Source organism: Pogoniulus pusillus, chromosome 15, assembly GCF_015220805.1.
Source record: "Pogoniulus pusillus isolate bPogPus1 chromosome 15, bPogPus1.pri, whole genome shotgun sequence".
Taxonomy (NCBI): Eukaryota; Metazoa; Chordata; class Aves; order Piciformes; family Lybiidae; genus Pogoniulus; species Pogoniulus pusillus.
Window position 1 is genome coordinate 14,987,072 of NC_087278.1, and position 20,335 is coordinate 15,007,406.

At 41.4% G+C, this 20,335-nt stretch overlaps 1 protein-coding gene across 4 annotated transcripts in view; it reads left to right on the plus strand.

Moving 5' to 3' along the window:
• The window catches only part of KIAA1549 (KIAA1549 ortholog), a 156,519-nt gene that overhangs the window by 95,007 nt on the left and 41,177 nt on the right, over positions 1 to 20,335 (plus strand). For all 4 annotated transcript variants that reach the window (XM_064155473.1, XM_064155474.1, XM_064155477.1 and 1 more), the window contains exons 7-10: positions 613 to 672; positions 4,362 to 4,507; positions 12,854 to 13,031; positions 14,837 to 15,021. In XM_064155473.1, coding sequence (XP_064011543.1) covers positions 613 to 672; positions 4,362 to 4,507; positions 12,854 to 13,031; positions 14,837 to 15,021 — 569 coding nt within the window. The remainder of the gene's footprint in view (positions 1 to 612; positions 673 to 4,361; positions 4,508 to 12,853; positions 13,032 to 14,836; positions 15,022 to 20,335) is intronic.

A 20,335-nucleotide genomic window follows, 5' to 3' on the forward strand; every position in this document is an offset into this window, starting at 1 on the left:
GAGATTTGCCTGCATCAACGTTTCTAAATACATTTATCTGTGACTTTTCTGTTTGCTTGTTCGTGGCATTTGTGTTGATTTGCTGTTTTTTAATAAAAACTAAACCCCATGAAAATATCAGGTTGGTGGGTTTTAAATTCTTCCCCCTGCACAGGACTGGAACACAGCTGTACTTAGATTTCTGCTCTATATGTTCCGTGTTTCTGTGTAGTTTCTGCCTCAGAGAAGGTCTTAATTTTATTCTGAGATGCTCATGGGTTGCCTTGCTGCCCTTTGAGCAAAAGTCTGATCCTGCAGCTAGCTCAGTAAGAGTCACCATTCAGACAGTGAGCTTTTACGTTTCTAGGAGCAGTGACCTCAGTACAGCAGCCTGGAATCTTTCAGGTAATAAATCTGACTGCTTCAGTTAGCTTCTTTTTGTTCAGAGATGGGCTGGGGAGTGTGTTCAGAGGATTTTCTTTAGCATTGTGCCTGCATAGCCTCAGGACTAGTAATGCATCTGTGTAAATACAATGCTTACTGACAGTATAAGTTATTAAATGCTTTCTTCTTTTATGAATGTTGTTGAGAATATAATTCTTATGCTTTTCCTTCGTTCTGTTTTCCCTTCAGCCTTTCATTATCCTAAGCTTAATGTGTCTCAGTTGATGAAGTCTTCCTGGGTGAGAACAGGTATGTACAGTCTCTTGTGAGTAAGAAAGACTGCAATTATTTTTGTTAGCAGGATAGCCATAAGTATCGATAGCTTAGGGGCGCTGCATTTTTATGAGAAAATAATGTGTTTCAGATGAATAAATTCTAAAACTGAAGGCCTGCTGACCTGGAATATCAGGGATGTGTGATTTCAGGGTCAAGAATGAGCTACTGCAATTCCTTCATAATGCACACTAAGTAATTTTTGCCTATGAAGCAAAAATGAGCTCATTCTTAGTGAGACAGCTTAGGCTGTCAGGCACATAGGGTGTCTGCTCTGCATGCTGTCAGTATACCACATCGATTTTCATTTTGTTTTCAATGAAAATTAACATTTCATTTGTGGCACTTTCTACCAAAAGCTGCCAGAGATAGAATGAAAATAGATCTATTCTAGGTACATGGAACAATTTCATGACATTTCATAGGTCTCTTCTGATTTATGCACAGCAGATCATTCCCACTCAGGTCTTCTGGATATATTAGTTTCTAATTTACAGATGTGGTTACACAGTATCACAGTATTATCAGGGTTGGAAGAGACTTCCGAGATCATCAAGTCCAACCCTTTACCACAGAGCTCAAGGCTAGACCATGGCACCAAGTGCCACGTCCAATCCTGCCTTGAACAGCTCCAGGGACAGCAACTCCACCACCTCCCCGGGCAGCCCATTCCAGTGTCCAATGACTCTCTCAGTGAAGAACTTTCTCCTCACCTCAAGCCTAAATTTCCTCTGGTGCAGCCTGAGGCTGTGTCCTCTTGTTCTGGTGCTGGCCACCTGAGAGAAGAGAGCAACCTCCCCCTGGCCACAACCACCCCTCAGGTAGTTGTAGACAGCAATAAGGTCACCCCTGAGCCTCCTCTTCTCCAGGCTAAACAATCCCAGCTCCCTCAGCCTCTCCTCGTAGGGCTGTGGTCAAGGCCTCTCCCCAGCCTCGTTGCCCTTCTCTGGACACGCTCAAGCATCTCAATGTCCCTCCTAAACTGGGGGGCCCAGAACTGGACACAGTACTCAAGGTGTGGTCTAACCAGTGCAGAGTACAGGGGCAGAATGACCTCCCTGCTCCTGCTGACCACACCACTCCTGATTCAAGCCAGGATGCCATTGGCTCTCTTGGCCACCTGGGCACACTGCTGGCTCATGTTCAGGCGAGTATCAATCAGTACCCCCAGATCCCTCTCTGTTTGGCTGCTCTCCATCCACTCTGACCCCAGCCTGTATCTCTGCATGGGGTTGTTGTGGTTGAGCTGCTCAAAGGCAGAAAGCCTGAATAATGACCAGCCTGTGCCTACCAAACTTCCTCTTAGGTCGCAGATGCCCACTGTATGCACTTCTATCTTCTCATTACCTTACCACCTGTTCACCAGTTTTACAGACTTACTGTTTTTTTCAGGTAACCTTTTCTCTTCTTGCCAGTGACCCAGTTGACTTTTTAAGCAGGATTCCAAGGTGCAGCCAAATTTCTGAAACTCACACAGTTTTTTAAGAAAAATGAAGAATTAGAGATCATGTTCAGTAGCATGGAAGAAGCTGTATGTGTGTATCTTGCATCCAGTGTCATAGAATGGGCTAGGTTGGAAGGGACCTTTAAAGGTCATTTTGTCCAACCCCCCCTGCAATAAAGCAGGGAGATCACCAACTAGATCAGGTTGCTCAGAGACCAATCAAGCCTGACCTTGAATGTCTCTAGAAGTGGGACTTTGACCATCTCCATTGGCAACCAGTTGCAGTCTTTCTATAGGCTCCCTTCAGGTACTGGAAGGCTGCTGTAAGGTCTTCCCACAGCCTTCTCTTCTCCATGCTGAACAACCCTACCTCTCTTAGCCTGTCTTTGTAGAAGTGCTTAAGCCCTTTGATTGTTTTTGTGGCCCTCATCTGGACCTGCTCCTTCTGAGCTGCAAGTGCACATGGTCATGTCCAGCTTTTCAACCACCAGTACCCCAACTTATTTTCTGCAGGGCTGCTCTCTATCAGGTCATCTCTCAGCATGTGTTGAGTATGAGGATTGTCCTGACCCAAGTGCAGGACCTTGCATGAGACTTATCTGGGTCTGCTTATTGCTTAAAGATTTGTGCTGGCTTTTTATGATCATACCTCCAACCTGTCTTGTTCAGCCTTATGTTTGTTCTCGTTGTTGTTGCTGGAAGTTCCCTTGGATCCTGCAGTAGAAAGAGGGTTCTTTCAGGTCAGAAATCACATCCCTTTGGGTTTTTTAAGCTTCCTGATTGTAAGTTTTGAAAGTCAATTGCAGCAGCTTTTTTGCTGTAGAGGAATTTTTTGTAATCTCAGTTTTTGCAGGCATCCTGGGAAGAGCTAATAGACTTTGGCTGGGTCAATCCTTTCAGTCTTTGTATTGTGTTGTAAAAGTAATGAATCGTGATATGGGAAAATGATAGACTTTATGCACATAAAGATTTTTAATACTAGATTACCCAGATATATGTGCATTTATCCCAGTAGTCATAAAATGATGAGATATGCAATCTTCTCTGTCCCATTCAGTTGTATAATACAGTTCATGCTATTAAGCATAATTCATTGATACTGAAATTCAATACACAGGCAAGAACAATCTTCTACTGGCTCTATAGCATAGCCTTAGGCCACTGTCTATTTATTTTGCCATTTAATTCCTAGATACTTTTGTCTGTTATTGAATTTAGAAGACTGTGAGAAATTGTTAAAGTTTCCCTCCTTTGAGATCTGCAGTGAAACTGTTTTAATGACAAAGGGGTTTTAGTATTTTTGGGTTTAAAATTAAAAAACCTTAAAATTGTATTTAATGTATTTTATCTAGTTGGATGGCTTTTTATTAATCACAACACTGAAAAAAAATGAAAACACTGAGAAAATTACTTCTAAAAATTAGAAACAATTACAGTGAGAGGTGCTGGAATGAAAATTGAATTATTTTACTGCAGTCAGTGACGGGTTGGTTTACTGTCCTTTAGAGTAGGTTAACTGAGTCATTTGCCTGTTGCTCCATTCACACTACTTTTACTGGCTGGCATCTTATTATTAAAGTTCCATGCTATTATTTTCATGTTTCCTATGTGATGTTCCTCAGGGATTCCTGCCAACATTAGCTGTTCTAGTGACCCAGAGTACCTGTGGTTGAGGAGTGTAGTGTGCAGGTCTATGCTTGCTAATGTTTCTTACCTAGGGAATACATGGCTTCATTCATGTCCTACTCTTCTGCTTTTTCTCCTCACTTTTGGAACCATTCTCCTGCAAATCTCCACCTCTGTATCAGTTCTGAATACATTTTGGCTGAGCGTAGTTGCAGCAGACGAGTTAGACTGAGCTTTCTCTTTTATCTGTTTTTAATCAGTTCATTGAATGCTCATAAGCTTATGTTGCTTTAGAGTTGAAACTTTTCTCAGTATCTTGGGTCTATCTGGCCTGGTTGAGATTAAAAAAAAAAAAAAAAGCCCTCTGCCCTATGTTACATTTCTTTAGAATGTATTTCTTTTAACCTTTTTGCACCCAATGTTGTCTTTTCCAGCATGTAACCCCCAGCTGAACTGGGCAATATTCCCATATGAACACATCCGCTATTAAATTGTCTGAGACGTTACAGAATGACTCCAAGCTTGTTGCTTCTTAACACAACAGAAGATTTTACTAATTACTTTGTCTTCCTTGGTTACTTTCTCTGCAATGTAGTTCTCTTGGGTGTCGTGGACCAGCGAATTCAGGAAGAGGTGTTTCAGGCTGAGATGGAACGGAAACTCGCTCACCTGTTAAACGAGGCTTTGGTCAGAGGGCGGATATGGAGACGAGCCAGTTTTGCAGGCAGCAACGTTGTGCAGGTATTAAGAGTTCAGAGGAAGAAATAATGGATAATAAATCATTGAATAAGTTAATATTGTCAAGGTTTTGAATTGAAGAAATAACTTGAAAACACATAGCCGATTTAGCTGCTTGATGTGTGCATGTGCATCAAGAAAAGTGTGGCCAGCAGAGCAGGGGAGGTGATTCTCCCCCTTTACTCTGCTCTTGTCAGACCCCACCTGCAGTACTGTGTGCAGTTCTGGAGCCTCCAACACAGTAGGGACATGGAACTGTTGGAGTGAGTCCAGAGGAGGGCCATGAAGATGATCAGAGGGCTGGAGCACCTCTGCTGTGAGGTCAGGCTATGAGAGTTGGGGCTCTTCAGTGTGGAGAAGAGAAGAATTCGAGGAGACCTTATAGTGGCCTTCCAGTATCTGAGGGGGGCCTACAGGAGGGCTGGGGAGGGGCTATTTACAAGGTCTTCTAATGACAGGATGAGGGGTAATGGGTTTAAACTGGAAGAGGGGAGATTTAGACTAGATGTTAGGAGGAAGTTCTTTACAGTGAGGGTGGTGAGACACTGGAATGGGGAGGTTGTGAGTGCTTCCTCCCTGGAGGTGTTTAAGGCTGGGTTGGACGAGGCCTTGAGCAGCCTGCTCTAGTGGGAGGTGTCCCTGCCTACGATGGGGGGTTGGAGCAGGATGATCCTTGAGGTCCCTTCCAAATTAGACCATTCAATGAATCTGTTCTATGATTCTACGATGCTTTTGTTTTTGCACCTAAGCTATGGTTCTTTTGCATACCTTGTTATGTCTTAAACTAAACATAACAAATTGAAGCAACTCATGTTTTAAGTGGCTACTAACAATTTCTGATGACTTCTTAAAAACAGTATCAGTAATTATTTTACCAACATTCTATTTTAAAAACTTGCCATCTTGTCTGGCTTTCATGATGTGCCCAGCATAAGCAAATGGTCGTCTGGATAACAAAGTAGCTGGAACAGCTACTCCCCAGCTCTCTGTGGTGGTGGTGGTGCAGAGATATGAGACAGAATCATGTGCAGGTTGATGCAGCAGTAGAGCACTCTATTCCAATCCATAACTGCCTATTTGTCACAGTACTAATCCCAGGAATGGCTTTCAAGTAAGAATGATTAATCATGCCAGAGTTTGCACACGTGGCAGCTTCTGCTATCTGGATTCCACTGCCGCTGTATAATTTTGTTACAGGTGGAATTATTCTCATGATGTCCAGGAAGATTTGGATAGTTAATTTTAAGTTTTAAATTCTCATGTGTGTTCTTTCTAATTAGTTCCACAAACTGAAAGCCAAAACAATTTTAATGACTCATCTTCTTAAAAGTTAATTTTTCTAGCAAATTCATTCACAGTCGGTTTACTTCACAAATGCACTTCTAGCAGGTGAGACCTATTATCTTTATTTAATTTAGTAGTACATTTTTTGTTGCCTCTTAAATTTCCAGCTGTTGAGATCTTCTTATGTCTGTTTCAGTAATAAAGGTTTTATTTTATTTTTATTTTGAGCAGCTTCAAACTGCTGTAAATAGATATCTGCTTCAGATCTTCTATTCCCAGCAACTCTTAATGCACTTTGTTCTTCATGCCTCAGACCTCCCCTTGCATGTAAATTGAACAAATGTTCCTTATGTTGCAAGCAAAGATACCACAGCCTATAAACTGTGTGTGTGTAGATTACAATTTTATGACTTGCATAATGAAGCTCAGGTAATTTGGTTTTGCACATGCAAAATTACAAGCAGGTTCTTCCTAGATAAAAAAACAGCATTTAGGGAAGTGAAAATACAGCATTTTTCTTACAACTTTTATTTACTGAGTGTTGTGGAGGCAGGAATTAATGTGTGGCCAAGTCGGGAATTTTTATACAAAAATAGAGTTGTTTTATTTTCCCAAAAATCCGCCCCCAAAACTATATATACAAAGATTACTTTAGTTTAATTAACAGATTCAGTTGCTTGAGAATATCTACAGGAATGCCATCTGACTATTCTGGAAGTCAGAAGTTGGAAAAGGCTTTAGCTATTAATTAATAGTGTTTTCTTACTAATAAAGTTGAGCCAAAATAACTCAGGATCAGGCTGACTTCCTCGTGGGGTCTGTCTCTTTCTCGTTCCCTTTCAGCAGCTGCAGGTGGACCATTCAGGGTTGCTAAGCTTACAAAGGGTGTCAATGGCTGTGGCAGTTCTTTGAAGATCTTTCTGTATCCAGGCCAGGCGAGGGGGGCTGGGGGAGAACTCTCAGGCAAGCACGAAGGTTCAGGCAGTAACGAACTCCAAGCGGGAACGAACTCCAAGGTGGGAACCCCCAAAGGCGGGAAGCCCCCCAATATTTATACCCTCTCTAGACAAAGGGCAGAGTTACCACTTCCTTAGGCGTGAAAAGGCACAGCCAATCCCAGCCCGATTCCAGCGTGGGCACTGCACAGGGCAGTGCTCGTGCGGGCAGGACCCCTTTGCTCACCCCCTTCATGCCCGCAGGGCAGGTGAGGCGGGGGGAACCAGGCGGCTTTCCCCCTCCCCCGAAGTCACGGCAGGAGAGGAACCTGGGAGTATACAGGACTCCAGGACACTGAGAGGTAGGAAGAGGTCGACAGCTCATGTTCTAAACAACAGTGCTGCGCGTTTATGCCACTTAATGAGTGCAAAGAATCTGCAAACTGCTGTCTTTGAGCAGTGGAGGATTCTCTTAGTTATGGTCAGCACACCATAGCATCCCACATAACAGAGGGCTTCTTCAAGGGCTCACAGACCATGCTGTCAGCACTGTAATATCAAAATAGTAGGAAGTCTGAAGGAGATACCTTGCTGTTAAGTCTCTTTGATAGGTGTTCTGATTTCCTGCACAAGAATGCAAGAGTGCCATCAGGTTACTAGGGCTTACTGGTAGCTTGCTTTAGCAGGATGCTCAGGTGTGTAGTAGGGGAGACAGCCTTAGAGGCTGTTGTGAGCAGTTGGGGTGATGCACCTAGTAGTGGACTCCTGAGTGCAGAATGATCTTTTTCAAGGATGCTTCTCTGATAGTTGAGGATCTGGTCCATAGTCAATAAATCCCTTAGTTTTACTGCTGTTAATTCTACTCCTCATAGCCAAGCTTACAAGCTGTGTTCGAAATGTGTTGTATAGATGCATTTGTTTGAGTCTGTAGGGAGAGCTATCAGTGTTCTTTGTGCATTCAGATTTTCCCATCTATTTTTCTTGCACACGAACCAGTGACTGCTCTGATGGGCCGCACGGAAGTCAACATAAGATCAGAAGCTGCCAGTGACACCAAAGTGTTGGATACTTTTATTACCAGAACATTAATATATGCACAAAAGACTAGACAGGCATTTCACTTGTGTTGAACCTGTTTAGGCTGGAGGTTTTCCTGAGGCAAAAGATATTTATAGTGTATTGAACTGTGACATTTCTAAGCTCTGTGGAAAATTAGGACTGTGGGTCAGAAGATGAAGCAATTATTTGTGAACATTACTGCAGGCATATTGGTTTCCTTCTACATACTAAGGAAATAGAAGTGATACCTTATGAGGTTTAGATTTCATTTCCAAAGGCATGTGTTGGGATCTAAGAATGTTAAAACTTACTCTTTAAATATAGCATAAGAGCTTTGGACTACCTAGTTTGCCCAAATAGCATACATTCCCCTGCCTTTGCCTCTCCTTGCTGTTAACAGGTGGCACTCCATGATTAACCAAAAAAAAAGGAAAGAAAAATGCCTGTAGCTGTTACGTACAAAAAGACTCTGAAGTTTCATACACCTGACTGTTGTACATGGGAGAGGTCCATTTAATTTTGCATGATGCTCATATCAATGTTTCATGGAGCAAGTTGTCTAGATTTTTAATATGTATCTGCTGTTGCTGCGAATTCAAGGGAAGACATTTAATGTGGATTGCATTGCACCTTCAGAGCCAAGGCCCTATGCTGTGTTTTGTCAATAGTTGACTGGAAATAAGTTGATTCTTGTTATTATTTTTTTAGGAATTAAATTACTTAATTGCACTTTAGAGATACACCAGGATCTAATAGAAAAATAATGAATTTTGCTTCCTATCACCACATTTGCCCTTTGAACCTAATAGGAAGTGAAAAAGTGATCCCACTAAATGATAAAAAGAGGTTTGTTCTGATTTAAAGAGCATGTTTGATGCCATAGTTTTAGTGTGGGGATGGAAGTCGTAGCTATGTGAGGGCACATAATGACTGCATTGAATTTTTAATTAAGGCAGGGATTCCCTTGGGTTTTTTAACCAATAACTTATGTATCTCTTCTGTGTGTACTCTGAGTACCCAATCTTGCTGCTGGGAGTTTTTATTTTTTTCAACAGACCTTTTGGGGACCGCTGTTACTTGATCTTTTTCTACTTCACCCCTCTCATGGCCACTCCAGGCAGAAATTGTCTCCCTCTGTTAGGTTGCCCACAGAGTACTTCTACCTTTGCTTTGCGAGCAGAGCAGAGGAAATTTCCTTAGCATTATCTTCAGCTCCCTGACTCTCTGTTTACAAATCTCCAAAGCTCAGTGTGAGGAGAGTTCACCGCAGCAGCTAAGTACTTGGTGCTGTGACAGCAGCAGGTACTGCCCTGTACAGACCCAGCTGGAGCATGTTAGGAGGAAGCTGGCTGCCTGCAAGTGGTACCACCATTTTCTTCCCTGAGACAGTTTCCTGTGAGACCTTTCTCACGCCCAGGACTAGGTTATGTGTGATGCCTATTTCACATATATGCTTCATGTTGCACTGTCTACTGAACCAATCAGACCACAGTACTGCTTGATTCAATTGCACGGACACTAAAATCCTACTTTTAATAAGACAGAAAGCAGAATCTTTCTTGAGGCTCTTTTGATTGTTTTTTTTTTTTTCCCCCTACCCCTAGCAGATGAATGTAGTAAAACCAGGAAAATGCATGCATGCATTTTGGAGATTGTGCCTGTATGTATTTGCTTGTTCCTAAGTAATGCTCATGCCTTTGAAATCCCATTTCACTCGGGGTTTCCTTGCACCTGATAATGTTGCTGACTGGGACATCCTGCTAGCTGATTGACACTCTATGAATTTCATGATGGCTTGCCAACCACCTGGATTTCTCTGCCTTAAATGATGAGCCTGATGTGGTTTCCAAGGCAACTCTACTTACTGACCTCTTGAAAATACTTTACATTTACTGGCACCTGAACACAGTTAAGTCTTTATTCTTTGGAGCTTAAATACACATCTAGTATAAACAAATACTGTTAACGTACCCAGAACCTGAATTAGTCTTTTCTTCTTTCTTCTTTTTTTCATTTTCTGCTCGATGTGTTTAAATTCTTCTATCTCCTTCCCTCTTATGTCATTCCTGACTGCCAAAGTTTAAACACAAAATGGTTAGATGCTTCCTTGTACATGGCCTGCTTTGCTAGATGCCTGGGAAATACCATTTCTGCCCCTACTTGCATTCTTAGCACTCTGAAGGACAGAGATGCCATTGTAAAATGAGATGAAACCAATCTGAAGCTGTACAGAAGGTACCAGTATGGAGCAAATTGGCACAAATGTACAGAAACAATGTAAGACATGGTCGCATTGGCCACATACCTCAATTTACTTTAAACAGTTCAGATCCAGTATGATGTGTTGTGTTGCAGCCACTCAAAGGTTAGCTTTATAAAAAACAAGTTTAATGAATCAGTGTGACAGATGAAAATTGAAGTACCAGTACAGGTCTTGTGTTTATACACGTCTAGTTGTCTCAATCACCTCACAGATACCCTTCTCAGCCATCAGCTTTCCATCTCTGCTTGGATTTGAAAGTTTTGTCTGCAGCTTCCTTTGGTGTGTCAGCAGCTATAAAATACTGTGTTTTCAGAACAAAGTATTTCAGATTAAACATGGTAAAATAGTGAGCTTACTTCATCAACACTGGTCTGCACCTCCACCCTCCACTGAATTTCTTCATACTTATTCCCATATTCTCTGTGCTATGCTAAAATACCTCCAGCTACTTCTTCCTATCTCTAGTCTGACTGTTCTCACCCTTGCCTGTTTCTCAGGTGAGGGAACCATACACTGTTTATTTTAATTATGTGTTTAAAATGCTTTTGTTTAATTTGCAGCAATTCACACTTCGATCAGTCCTCCACCTGCTCTGCCCTTTCAAAGGCAGCTGTGGAGAAGTTCCTTTTTTAACCCATTCAGCCAGCTTCTAGTTGTTGCCCGGGGTGCACAACACATACTACAGCACTTCTTGGATACTCTTCAAGGCCAGCAAGGATATGATGGTTCAGCTTAAGAATCTTAGAAATTTCTCTTATTCTGTGGCTTTTCTACACAGGGAGAGGTTTCATATAATGAAATGAGGAACACGTTGACTTCCAGTCCCACAGGGCCTTTCAACTCACTCACTCACCATGTGAGTTAAGTGCCAGTTGGGAAAGGTTCGTGTGTGCCGAAACCCTGCTGCTCTGCGCGCGGGGACGGCAGCCCAGCTGAGGCAGAAACACGAAGCTGTGGACATCTGTTATCTAAAGCTATCTCTGGGTTCTGTGAAACCGGACTCAGTCTCGCAGCTGCTCAGTATGTGTGTTGAAACCTTATTTGCTGGTACTTTTTTGTTACTTTCAGCCAGGGATTGGCTGCCCCTCAGCAAGCAGAAGAGTCACTAGCACTCGAGACGAGCAGCACTGGTGAATGGGTCCTGTTAGCAGGTCTTGCTTTGTTTCAGATATTAGCACATTTTTCTACTGTATTTATAAGTGTTCAGTTTCTTGCATCAAATGTGACTGACTTTGAATATTATTGTCTGCCTTCAGTTGATTTGGCCTAAAATACTTTCATGACAATAGTGCTTTCTCCTTTATTTTTATTGTATACCTTACTGGGAAATGCTTTTTTAGGACATGTTGACTTGATGTCCCTTAAGACTAGAACATTATCCCCCGGAGTTAGAACATTGCACTGCTTTCCTGCTACACAATTGTTTTGTTGGAAACTAGGAAAGAAAACAGTATAAAGCTTTGCTTTTGTAAGCTGCAGACATGCAAACATTTGTGTGTTTGCTTTACTTTAAGCCTATGGGCAGTGTCTGAAATGCTGATTTATTAAATATGTACTTCATGGTGAAGGATAATTCTGAAGGAAGTAAAATGTATTGCTCTATTTGTGGCAATTCCTTCCATAGCTCTTCAAAGTGTTTTACATAATAGAATACCTCCTACTATTTGTTTGGCCTAATTCTAAGTTGAGCTCACCATTGCATGTAAATGATTCAATAGAAGAGAGTTATTATATACAGGATTTAATTTTACAGGAGTTCAAAGTTCTTACGTGATTCTCTCTGTTTTGTCAGAGAGTATCTACAGGGCTTCCTCATAGCAGGCATTCTTTTGATTATTAGTGTCTTTAGGAGCAAGCAGGAAGAATTGCTTCCCACAGCATCAAATGCATTCCTTCCTGAAGAATGGTGAGTGCCAGAGGGACCTCTTTGGAGGATGAAGGTGACTATTCAGGTGCTTTTGTTGATGAAGAGCAAATAGTTCTATTTGAAGCACCAGAACATTTGCTTGTGTAGCTGCCTAACATGAGAAAACTGGAACAAAAAGTATTACAAATAACAAAAGAAAGTCAAAGGAGGTATTTAGAGAAGGGGAAAGTACAATCACAATAATCTCTTCAGCAGCTCCTACTAGCCAACAAATGCTAAAGGTAAGTAGAGGTTTCCAGGGTGGCATGGCAGTGAAATCTAGAGTGAAAGTAGTTTTTTGCTTCAACACTGGATGTGTATGTTGTCATGAAACAAATAATTCTTTGGTGTCATAGATAGAGGAAGATGAACATCAGTTGTATTTCTACAATACAAGATGATTTTTTTTTTCTGTGGACTAAAATTATAGTATTGTCAGGGCTGGAAGGGACCTCTAGAATCATCTGGCTGCAACCTCCATGCCATGGCCAGGGACACCTCACACTAGAACAGGTTGCTTAGAGCCCCATCCAGCCTGGCACTGAAAAATTTCAGGGATGGGACTTGGATCACCAACCTGGGCAACCTGTTCCAGTGTCTCACCACCCTTGTGGTCAAGAACTTCTTTCCATCTGATCTGGATCTACACACCTCTGGTTTTGCTCAATTCCTCTTAGTCCTATCCTGACATCCTAAAAAGTCCCTCACTAGGGATTGCACATAGTGACAATTAAAACAGATACTGATGCCATCTTGGCAAAGCTGTTATAAATGGTTCCCTTTAAATAAGTCTACATAGCATCCAAGCCTGTGAAGGGAAGGAAGAGAGGGAAGTACTGAAAGAACAAATATATGGGAGCACCAAATAAATAGAATGTAAGAGCTTTCCAATTGCTTTTCAGATTGTGAACGTGTCACGGTTAGTTGGTGTTGATAACCCTGTGGAGCTGATCTATTTTGTGGAGGACCAAGATGGAGAGAGACTTAGTGCTCTGAAGTGTTCAGACCTGATGAACAGAGTTGATATCCAGCGGGCTGCAATCATCCTTGGATACCGCATTGAAGGCACCGTTGCACAGCGTAAGCCCTACCAAATCCACACTGATGCCAGCAAAAGGAAGCAGAAAGGGTGATACTAGCTTTGGGGATTACGGCATTGCACAGTGCTCACTGTTGCAGTATTTTGTTCTTGAATTTTGACACTGCTGAGGAAATGAAATTTAGCAGCCTTGCAGTGAGCTCTGTGATGTTGCTTTGCTTCTTGAAGACTCTGGGCTTGGAACTGCAACAGGGTCCTTAAGTACAAGCTTTGCTACATTCACTTTAGTGCTTGTGCTAGGAAAACACTGTACTAACTAGGTGCCTTCTTTCTATTTTCATCTCTTTTTGCTATTCCCATATCTGCAAAATACCTCACTGATGTGAGCGCTTAATTACCTTTTCTGTTTCTGTGCAATATGAAGGCATAGGTTGCATTATACTGCAGGGTGTTTTGCCAATAGGACAAGTATGTGTCTCATTTTCAAAAGTCTTTGTAGACAGAAAAATGGTAATAATTGCACCATCTGGATGTTTTTCTACATTTTGTCCCTCATTAAACCAGTGGCCTAAAGATAGGTCAGTACCTCGTATGCATCTGCTTAATATCTGTTAATGTACTGTAGCATTGGTTAGACAAATTAGAAGCATTTTTAAATGCTTCTTATTGGAAGAAACTAGACAGAAAAAGGTGATTTTTTTATCAGAAGAAGTAATGTCATAGATGACTTGTCAGATGTATGAAATAGAAGAATTTCACAGTCTCACAGTATCATCAAGGTTGGAAGAGACCTCATAGATCATCAAGTCCAACCCTTTACCACAGAGCTCAAGGCCAGACCATGGCACCAAGTGCCACGTCCAATCTTGCCTTGAACAGCTCCAGGGACGGCGACTCCACCACCTCCCCGGGCAGCCCATTCCAGTGTCCAATGACTCTCTCAGTGAAGAACTTTCTCCTCACCTTGAGCCTAAATTTCCCCTGGCGCAGCCTGAGGCTGTGTCCTCTCATTCTGGTGCTGGCCACCTGAGAGAAGAGAGCAACCTCCCCCTGGCCACAACCTCAATTTGTTCATTTAATCTCTAATCATAAGGATGAATTGAATAATATACAAAAGTAAGACTGGGTAGAAAACATCATTTTAAGGAGACACATCCATTTGACTAGTAGTGTTACTGCTGTGGTTTTCAGTCACACGTGTAACTGTTATACAGAACAGAGAAGGTGGAAGTTCTCTGGATTCTTCCAGCTCACCTTGGCTGGTTTGATCATACTTCTCAGTAGTTTTGTCTTCTGTTTGGGGTTAAGGGATTTCACACAGTGACACAGAGAAAGGAAAAAAAATGTAATAAACTCTGCAGAGCTGTTACACCTTGGAGAGGAGTCTTACTGATTCCAAATTGACTGTGATTATTGATGGGGAAGGTAGTGAAGTATATAATGTGTAACTAAAGAGAAGAAGTGTCTGCTTAAAGCAGGAAACAGTCAATAATGTTGGAAAATCCTGCTTGTCTTTTGTTACTGATAAGTTGTTTTTCAGGACCCATTTTACTATGCAGTCTCAGCTTTGGGTTACAGAATGATGTGGCAGAAGTGTATTTTCATCAATATTTTAAGCACAGATCTTCAGAAGATAGGCCAGGAAAATTGTTCACCTGCCCCATGCTTCCTGAGCATGGCATATGTTAACTTATAAACGGTGTAACATTTCCTGTGACATGCAGTTGGCTTCTGATAAATACTGAACCTAGCACTTGAGAAGAGCCAAAAAACACATAACCTTGAACTGTCCTCAGTTTAAAATATCTAACCACATAATATTCTTGTCTTCCTTTTGACTTTACAGCTGTGGAGAAGTTGAAAGATTCCACCTCAGAGTCACAAAACAGCAACCTCTGGATTATTGTTGGTGTGGCAGTCCCAGTTGCTGTGGTGCTCCTGATTGTTATTATTTTATACTGGAAACTTTGCCGAACAGACAAACTGGAGTTTCAGCCAGACACAATGAGCAACATTCAACAGCGACAGAAGGTAAAAGGGGAAGCTGTGCTGAGAGAAGTTTCCATATTCTGAGCATAACCGAATGGGGGAGTCTAGGGAGCACCTAGCATCCTATCCTTATATAGAATGTGGAAATACAGTTTCAGAGCCTTCCAATTTAAAACAACACACAAAAAAACCCCTATAAAACAAAGGGAAGAAGTCAAAGGATCACTGAATTAAAGAATCCCAGTTTTTTGTTTGTTCTCTTAGGTACATGATACTGTGTTAGACAGACACATCCGTCTGAAATGTGGGCACTGAGGCTGAATGGAGCCCTTCTTTATCACTTCATTTCCAGGCTTTGGCTAGGACTGAATAAGAGGAAATGTATTGAGTGTTGAATCATTGACCTTGTTTTCTTCAGAGGGCTGAAATGTTCTTTGGACAGAATCTGCTAAACTAATTTGACATCTAAACCACACCATACCTCATGCTGTAACTAGAATTTGCTAGAGCCTGTCCTTGCTGCTCCATGTTCTGCTGGGGCTCGTGTGCTGCTGTGACAATTGTTGCAGGACAAGAACTTTGGTTAGGGGATCTGTATGAGATTGCATGAGTGAGCAAAGCAGGCAGAGTGTTGGAGGGCTGGGTTAGGATGGGGAGAAATTCAGTAGCCTGTCTTTCTTCTGCCTGAGCTGTAAATTAAAAATTTGCCATCCAGAATTGTCACAAAGGATGCATTCAGTAAAAAGAATGGAAAAGTGACTAAAGGGTTACAAATCCTACTTGCCTTTTTTACACTTGAAGAGAAATGGTCTGTCAGAGAAACTTATTACCGACTGTACCCTCACAGGCATTATTAAAGGCAAAATAATCTGCCTCTGCCAATCCTGTGATACTGTAGTCATGTTCTTGTACTGTCACCTCCTGTTCGGTCATACAGTATTCTCTGTAACAAGCCTTGTCTGTACACCATGCTCTCTTTCAAGATAATTAACAGTGTGAAAGATGAGAGAAGTAGAAAGTGGTTGCACTTCCAAAGCAGTCAGAACAAATCAATAATAACTTCCACTTGTCTTGCCACTGCAGACTGAGCATCAGAAGTGAGGTCAACAACAAGTGGTACCCTTTGATGACCTTCACCTCCTGGTACCTTGTTTCACCTGTGTTGTGGTAATACCTAACACACGTTTTTGACTGAAGAAGTTCCTTGCGATAGTTTCAGCTAATTTGAGAAGGGTCATGCAAAAAAGGCAGGAGAGGATCATTGCCCTTGTCTTTCATCACAAATCTTCAGTACCTTCCTGCTGTTGCAAGCTTTTTGTGGGAAAGCAGTTGGGTTGGCTGTAAGGCCAGAAACATCTTTCACAGTTATACTTTCTTTTGGGAAAATTAGTTTTTTTCCCACTGCTTCCACAGTATTTTTCATTTTAATCATTCATGAGTCAAAAGGCTGAAGTTTTTTGTATGCAAGTCTTGTTCCAGTTTGCCTAGGGAGCCTGTCACTTTGGCTTCTTTAGGGAAGACACTGTGAGCAAAATAGAAAGAACCAGTAAGGACATCTAGTCCAATCCTGGTGCCAGTGGATTGTTCATATTTTAATACTAAATGACATAAAGCAATAAAAAGTGTCTTAAATATTTATCCTTTAGCATATCAAACAACTGGCAAAATCTACTTTGAACACCACTTTCCTCCTTTGCCCAGGACCCAGAAAAAAGGTAGTACTCTGGCTTCCTTAGTAGTAGGCTGTCTTTGGGATTTCTTCACATCATCAAAGAGTGTCATAACAGGGCATATTTAGCAAGCACTGAAGACCCCCAGTCAGTCAGAATAGCATACAAATGCTTAGGGACATTTTGTCTGGTCCTGCTATTTTAAATTGTTTGCATTATTATACTTTTTATTACAGTAAATGCAAAGTAATGGTCAAAGGAGTGAAATAACATGGTCAAGGATTTAGGTCTGTAAATAAACTCGGTTTACAATTTATTCAGACTCCCCTTCCTTCACCCCACTCCCGATTATTTCCATTCCCTCTTCACAGAGTTTGATTTTGGTACTTAAGGAAAGTGATGATCTGTACTGCATCTGTAAATGGAAGGATATTTAGGTTAAAAGTCAGGATTTTTCTCTTGGAATCAATATTTCATTGGTAAAACCCATAAAGATGCATTTATGGTGCTAGCTCTTCTCACTTCTATTAATCTTTAACATTTTTTCTTTTAGTGTAAATATAGAAGTGAAATGTATAAATATCAAAGTATTTTATTAGCATATGTATGGCATACCCACACTGGAACTAGAAAGCAGTTCTCCTCAACCATGTGATAAGTCTACAATGTGTTTTGCACTTGAAAATGTGTGCTGCTTGGAAGATAAAACACCTGAGACAATCTTTTCTTGTTCAGATGGATATCATAGTGCACTGGTGGATCTCCAGAAGTGTCACCAGTGTTTTCTTCAGTGTGTTTAATTAGCCATTTTAACATAGCAGATCAGTGGGCAGCATAATAATCTGTTAGAATTCACAGCAGCAGATGATAAGAGCCTGGAACAAAGTTGGGAGTAGGGTGAAGGGGAAGCCTGCTTGCTTCACATTGCTGAGGAAAGACTGCCAGAAAGACTGTTTCCTTGAAACATCAAGAGAGACAACTTCTGTAAATGTATAATAATAGAGATTGCATAAAACTTACATTTTACAGGAGCTTTTTATTCTCAGTGTTTAGTCTCTTTCGCAATTTTGCATTCATCTCTTCAGAGAAGATGCTTTGAAGACACTACACCTTTTCCTGGACTCTGTAGCCTCATGTATCATTCCCTCTTTCTTATTTCCCTTCATTTAATGACTTCATTCTGATTTTAAACTACTTATTTTCTGAAATATTTTGGTATGCACTCAGACTATAAAATTAAGTTTTAATATTAATCTTCTATATGTACTCGCATTCACAGAGCAGATGTGATTGCTGTGTTCCTATGGCCACCATTAAAAATAAGTCACAAGCTTTCTACCCTCTCAGTCTGTCTTCTGATGAAGCAAATCAGTACTATTATCTTTCTTTGCTTTTGGATGTGCACCTCAGTGAGGGTGAAGATCACCAGAGTTGCACAACACCAAAATTCAGTCGCAATGGCCAACTTGTCATACCAGTTGCTCTGTGGACACCCCATTAGAATATTAAGGTCGCTGACCCCCCATTTGTGATGTCAATAATAGCATATTTTCCACTTCATCAGGCATAGTTGTGTTGAATAATATTCAGATGCTGCAATGACAAACCCATGGAAGCACTCAGGATTACATCTTTATTTTTGTGCCGTCGTAGCCCTGGAGCTGGGCATAAGTCCCGATATTCAGCTTGTCACCACCCTCAAATCCATGTCACTCTCAAATAGAGATAATAGCAAAGATGTTTCTTCTAGAGCAGGGTAGAGTACTCAGTGCAAGCCTGTTCTGCAGGTTGGGTTTCCATGCTGCACCACCAGTTTCTGTTCTTGCCACCTGGCCTGCTGGTATCATCACAGCATCAATGTCTTTGCAGACAGGATGTCGCAAGAGTCCATCTTAAAACAGCTCCTTGTGTTATCTTCTGCAAAGAATATAGACTGAGCCTGAGCTCCAACAACACTAGGGGATGTTTTACTCTTGGAAGTGTGCTACTTCAGTGAATATAAACATAAATATGTAAGAAAGAAAACTTTTGTGGAACCAATGCTAGCAAAACTTGCTTGAAGGATGAAGTATAAATGAAAAAATCTTGAGGAGACTCCAGTTAGCTAATCCATTCCTCTGCCTCAAAACAGGATTAACTATACCTGAAAAATACTAGGCTATCCTTTTCATTCTGGAGATTAGATGAGAAAATATGCTTAGATCAATGCCATTTGGACCTTTTGGAAACGGGGAGTTAAGGAAGCAGGTCAAAGCACTGAATTTCTATGCAAGATTCATTAGTCTGTGCAAGGATAATTCTTTTCAAGGGAGTGAGCTAAGATATTTAAAGGCCACATCAAGTATTCATGACCTGTAGCTTCTTGCTGGAAATTCTTGATGTGATCTGGGTTGTTGCATTGGATAAAGATGTCTTTGCCTTTGGAGGTAAAAAGATGCATAAGTGCCATTTCTAAATTAGAGGATGTTCTCTTCTGCTGTTGCCTGTACCCATCACAACATTGTCCCAATATGAACTTCGTTTCCTCCAAAGAAGTTATACCTTTTGTAGGCAACTGAATTTTTGCCACGAGTTGTATTTCTTCTTTATGAAAACAGATAGATGTCTTTAGAGCCCAAACCACTCTTCTGCTCTGTACTGGACCACTGCTGTTTTTGTGTGAAATGTCTCAACCCTTTTCCTCTTCCCCAGAGAACAAAGAAACCCATTCTACCTAATGCAGTGGGAACAGAGTTGGCAATATTATTTCTTTCTCTGTGGACTTGCAAAACTTAAAATGAAACATGGTTCCCTACAGATCTTCTCTTTTCCTGGTGGCGTGCAAGTGTTTGGATAAAAAAGTGAAATGGCTTGCCCAGGCCATTTCAGAGGTAATTTTCACTTGCTCCAATGACCAGACTCTGGCACCTGTGGACAAGTACCCTGATAGCTTATTTAGGCGATCTTGGATATGGTCATGTTAATGCTGGGCATAGTGAAGTCATTGCTTTTGCATGCTAATTTTGAGTAGCTTGCTCTGCTTTTAATTTTTCTAAGGGCACATCCTAAAACCCTAACCAGGGAAAAAACCCTACTCTATGCAGAAATCATTCTTCTCTGGAGCCCTCTGCATGCCACTGTGGTTCTTAAATGTGGAACATGTCTCTCTGTCTCAGTATCTATCCTATCTATTTGTATGTAGGAGAGGTGGGGTTGGTTGGTCCCCACAAAGCCTTGGACAAAGCATACAGTACCACACCCCCTTGAACAGGAGCACAGATAATGCTAGTATATATCATGTGCCAGCAAACCTCAGCTAATGTATGATCACCTGGGGAGTCTCAGCAGCTCTTGCACCTTGGCTCTGATCTGTGCTGCTTCTGACAGGCAGCCAGACCTCCAAGTGCCACTCATGGGTACAGGTAATAAGTCATGCTTCCTGCAAGATGTCTGAGAGAGGCTTGTGTAGATTTTTATTATCCCCCCCAAGCAGGGATATCTGGTATTGAATCTTGTGTGTCAGGTGTAACTTTACACCTCTGAATTAAGAGTTTTGCTTATTATTGTGTATTCAGTGGAGACTACCTGTTGGATGTGCCAAGGATCAAAGAGGCCAGCCCTGCTGGAGGCTAAAATACTAGGCTCTTACTCCTGATATAAAGAATTCTTATGATTTTTTTTTTTACATCATGTAATGCTTTTGTTCA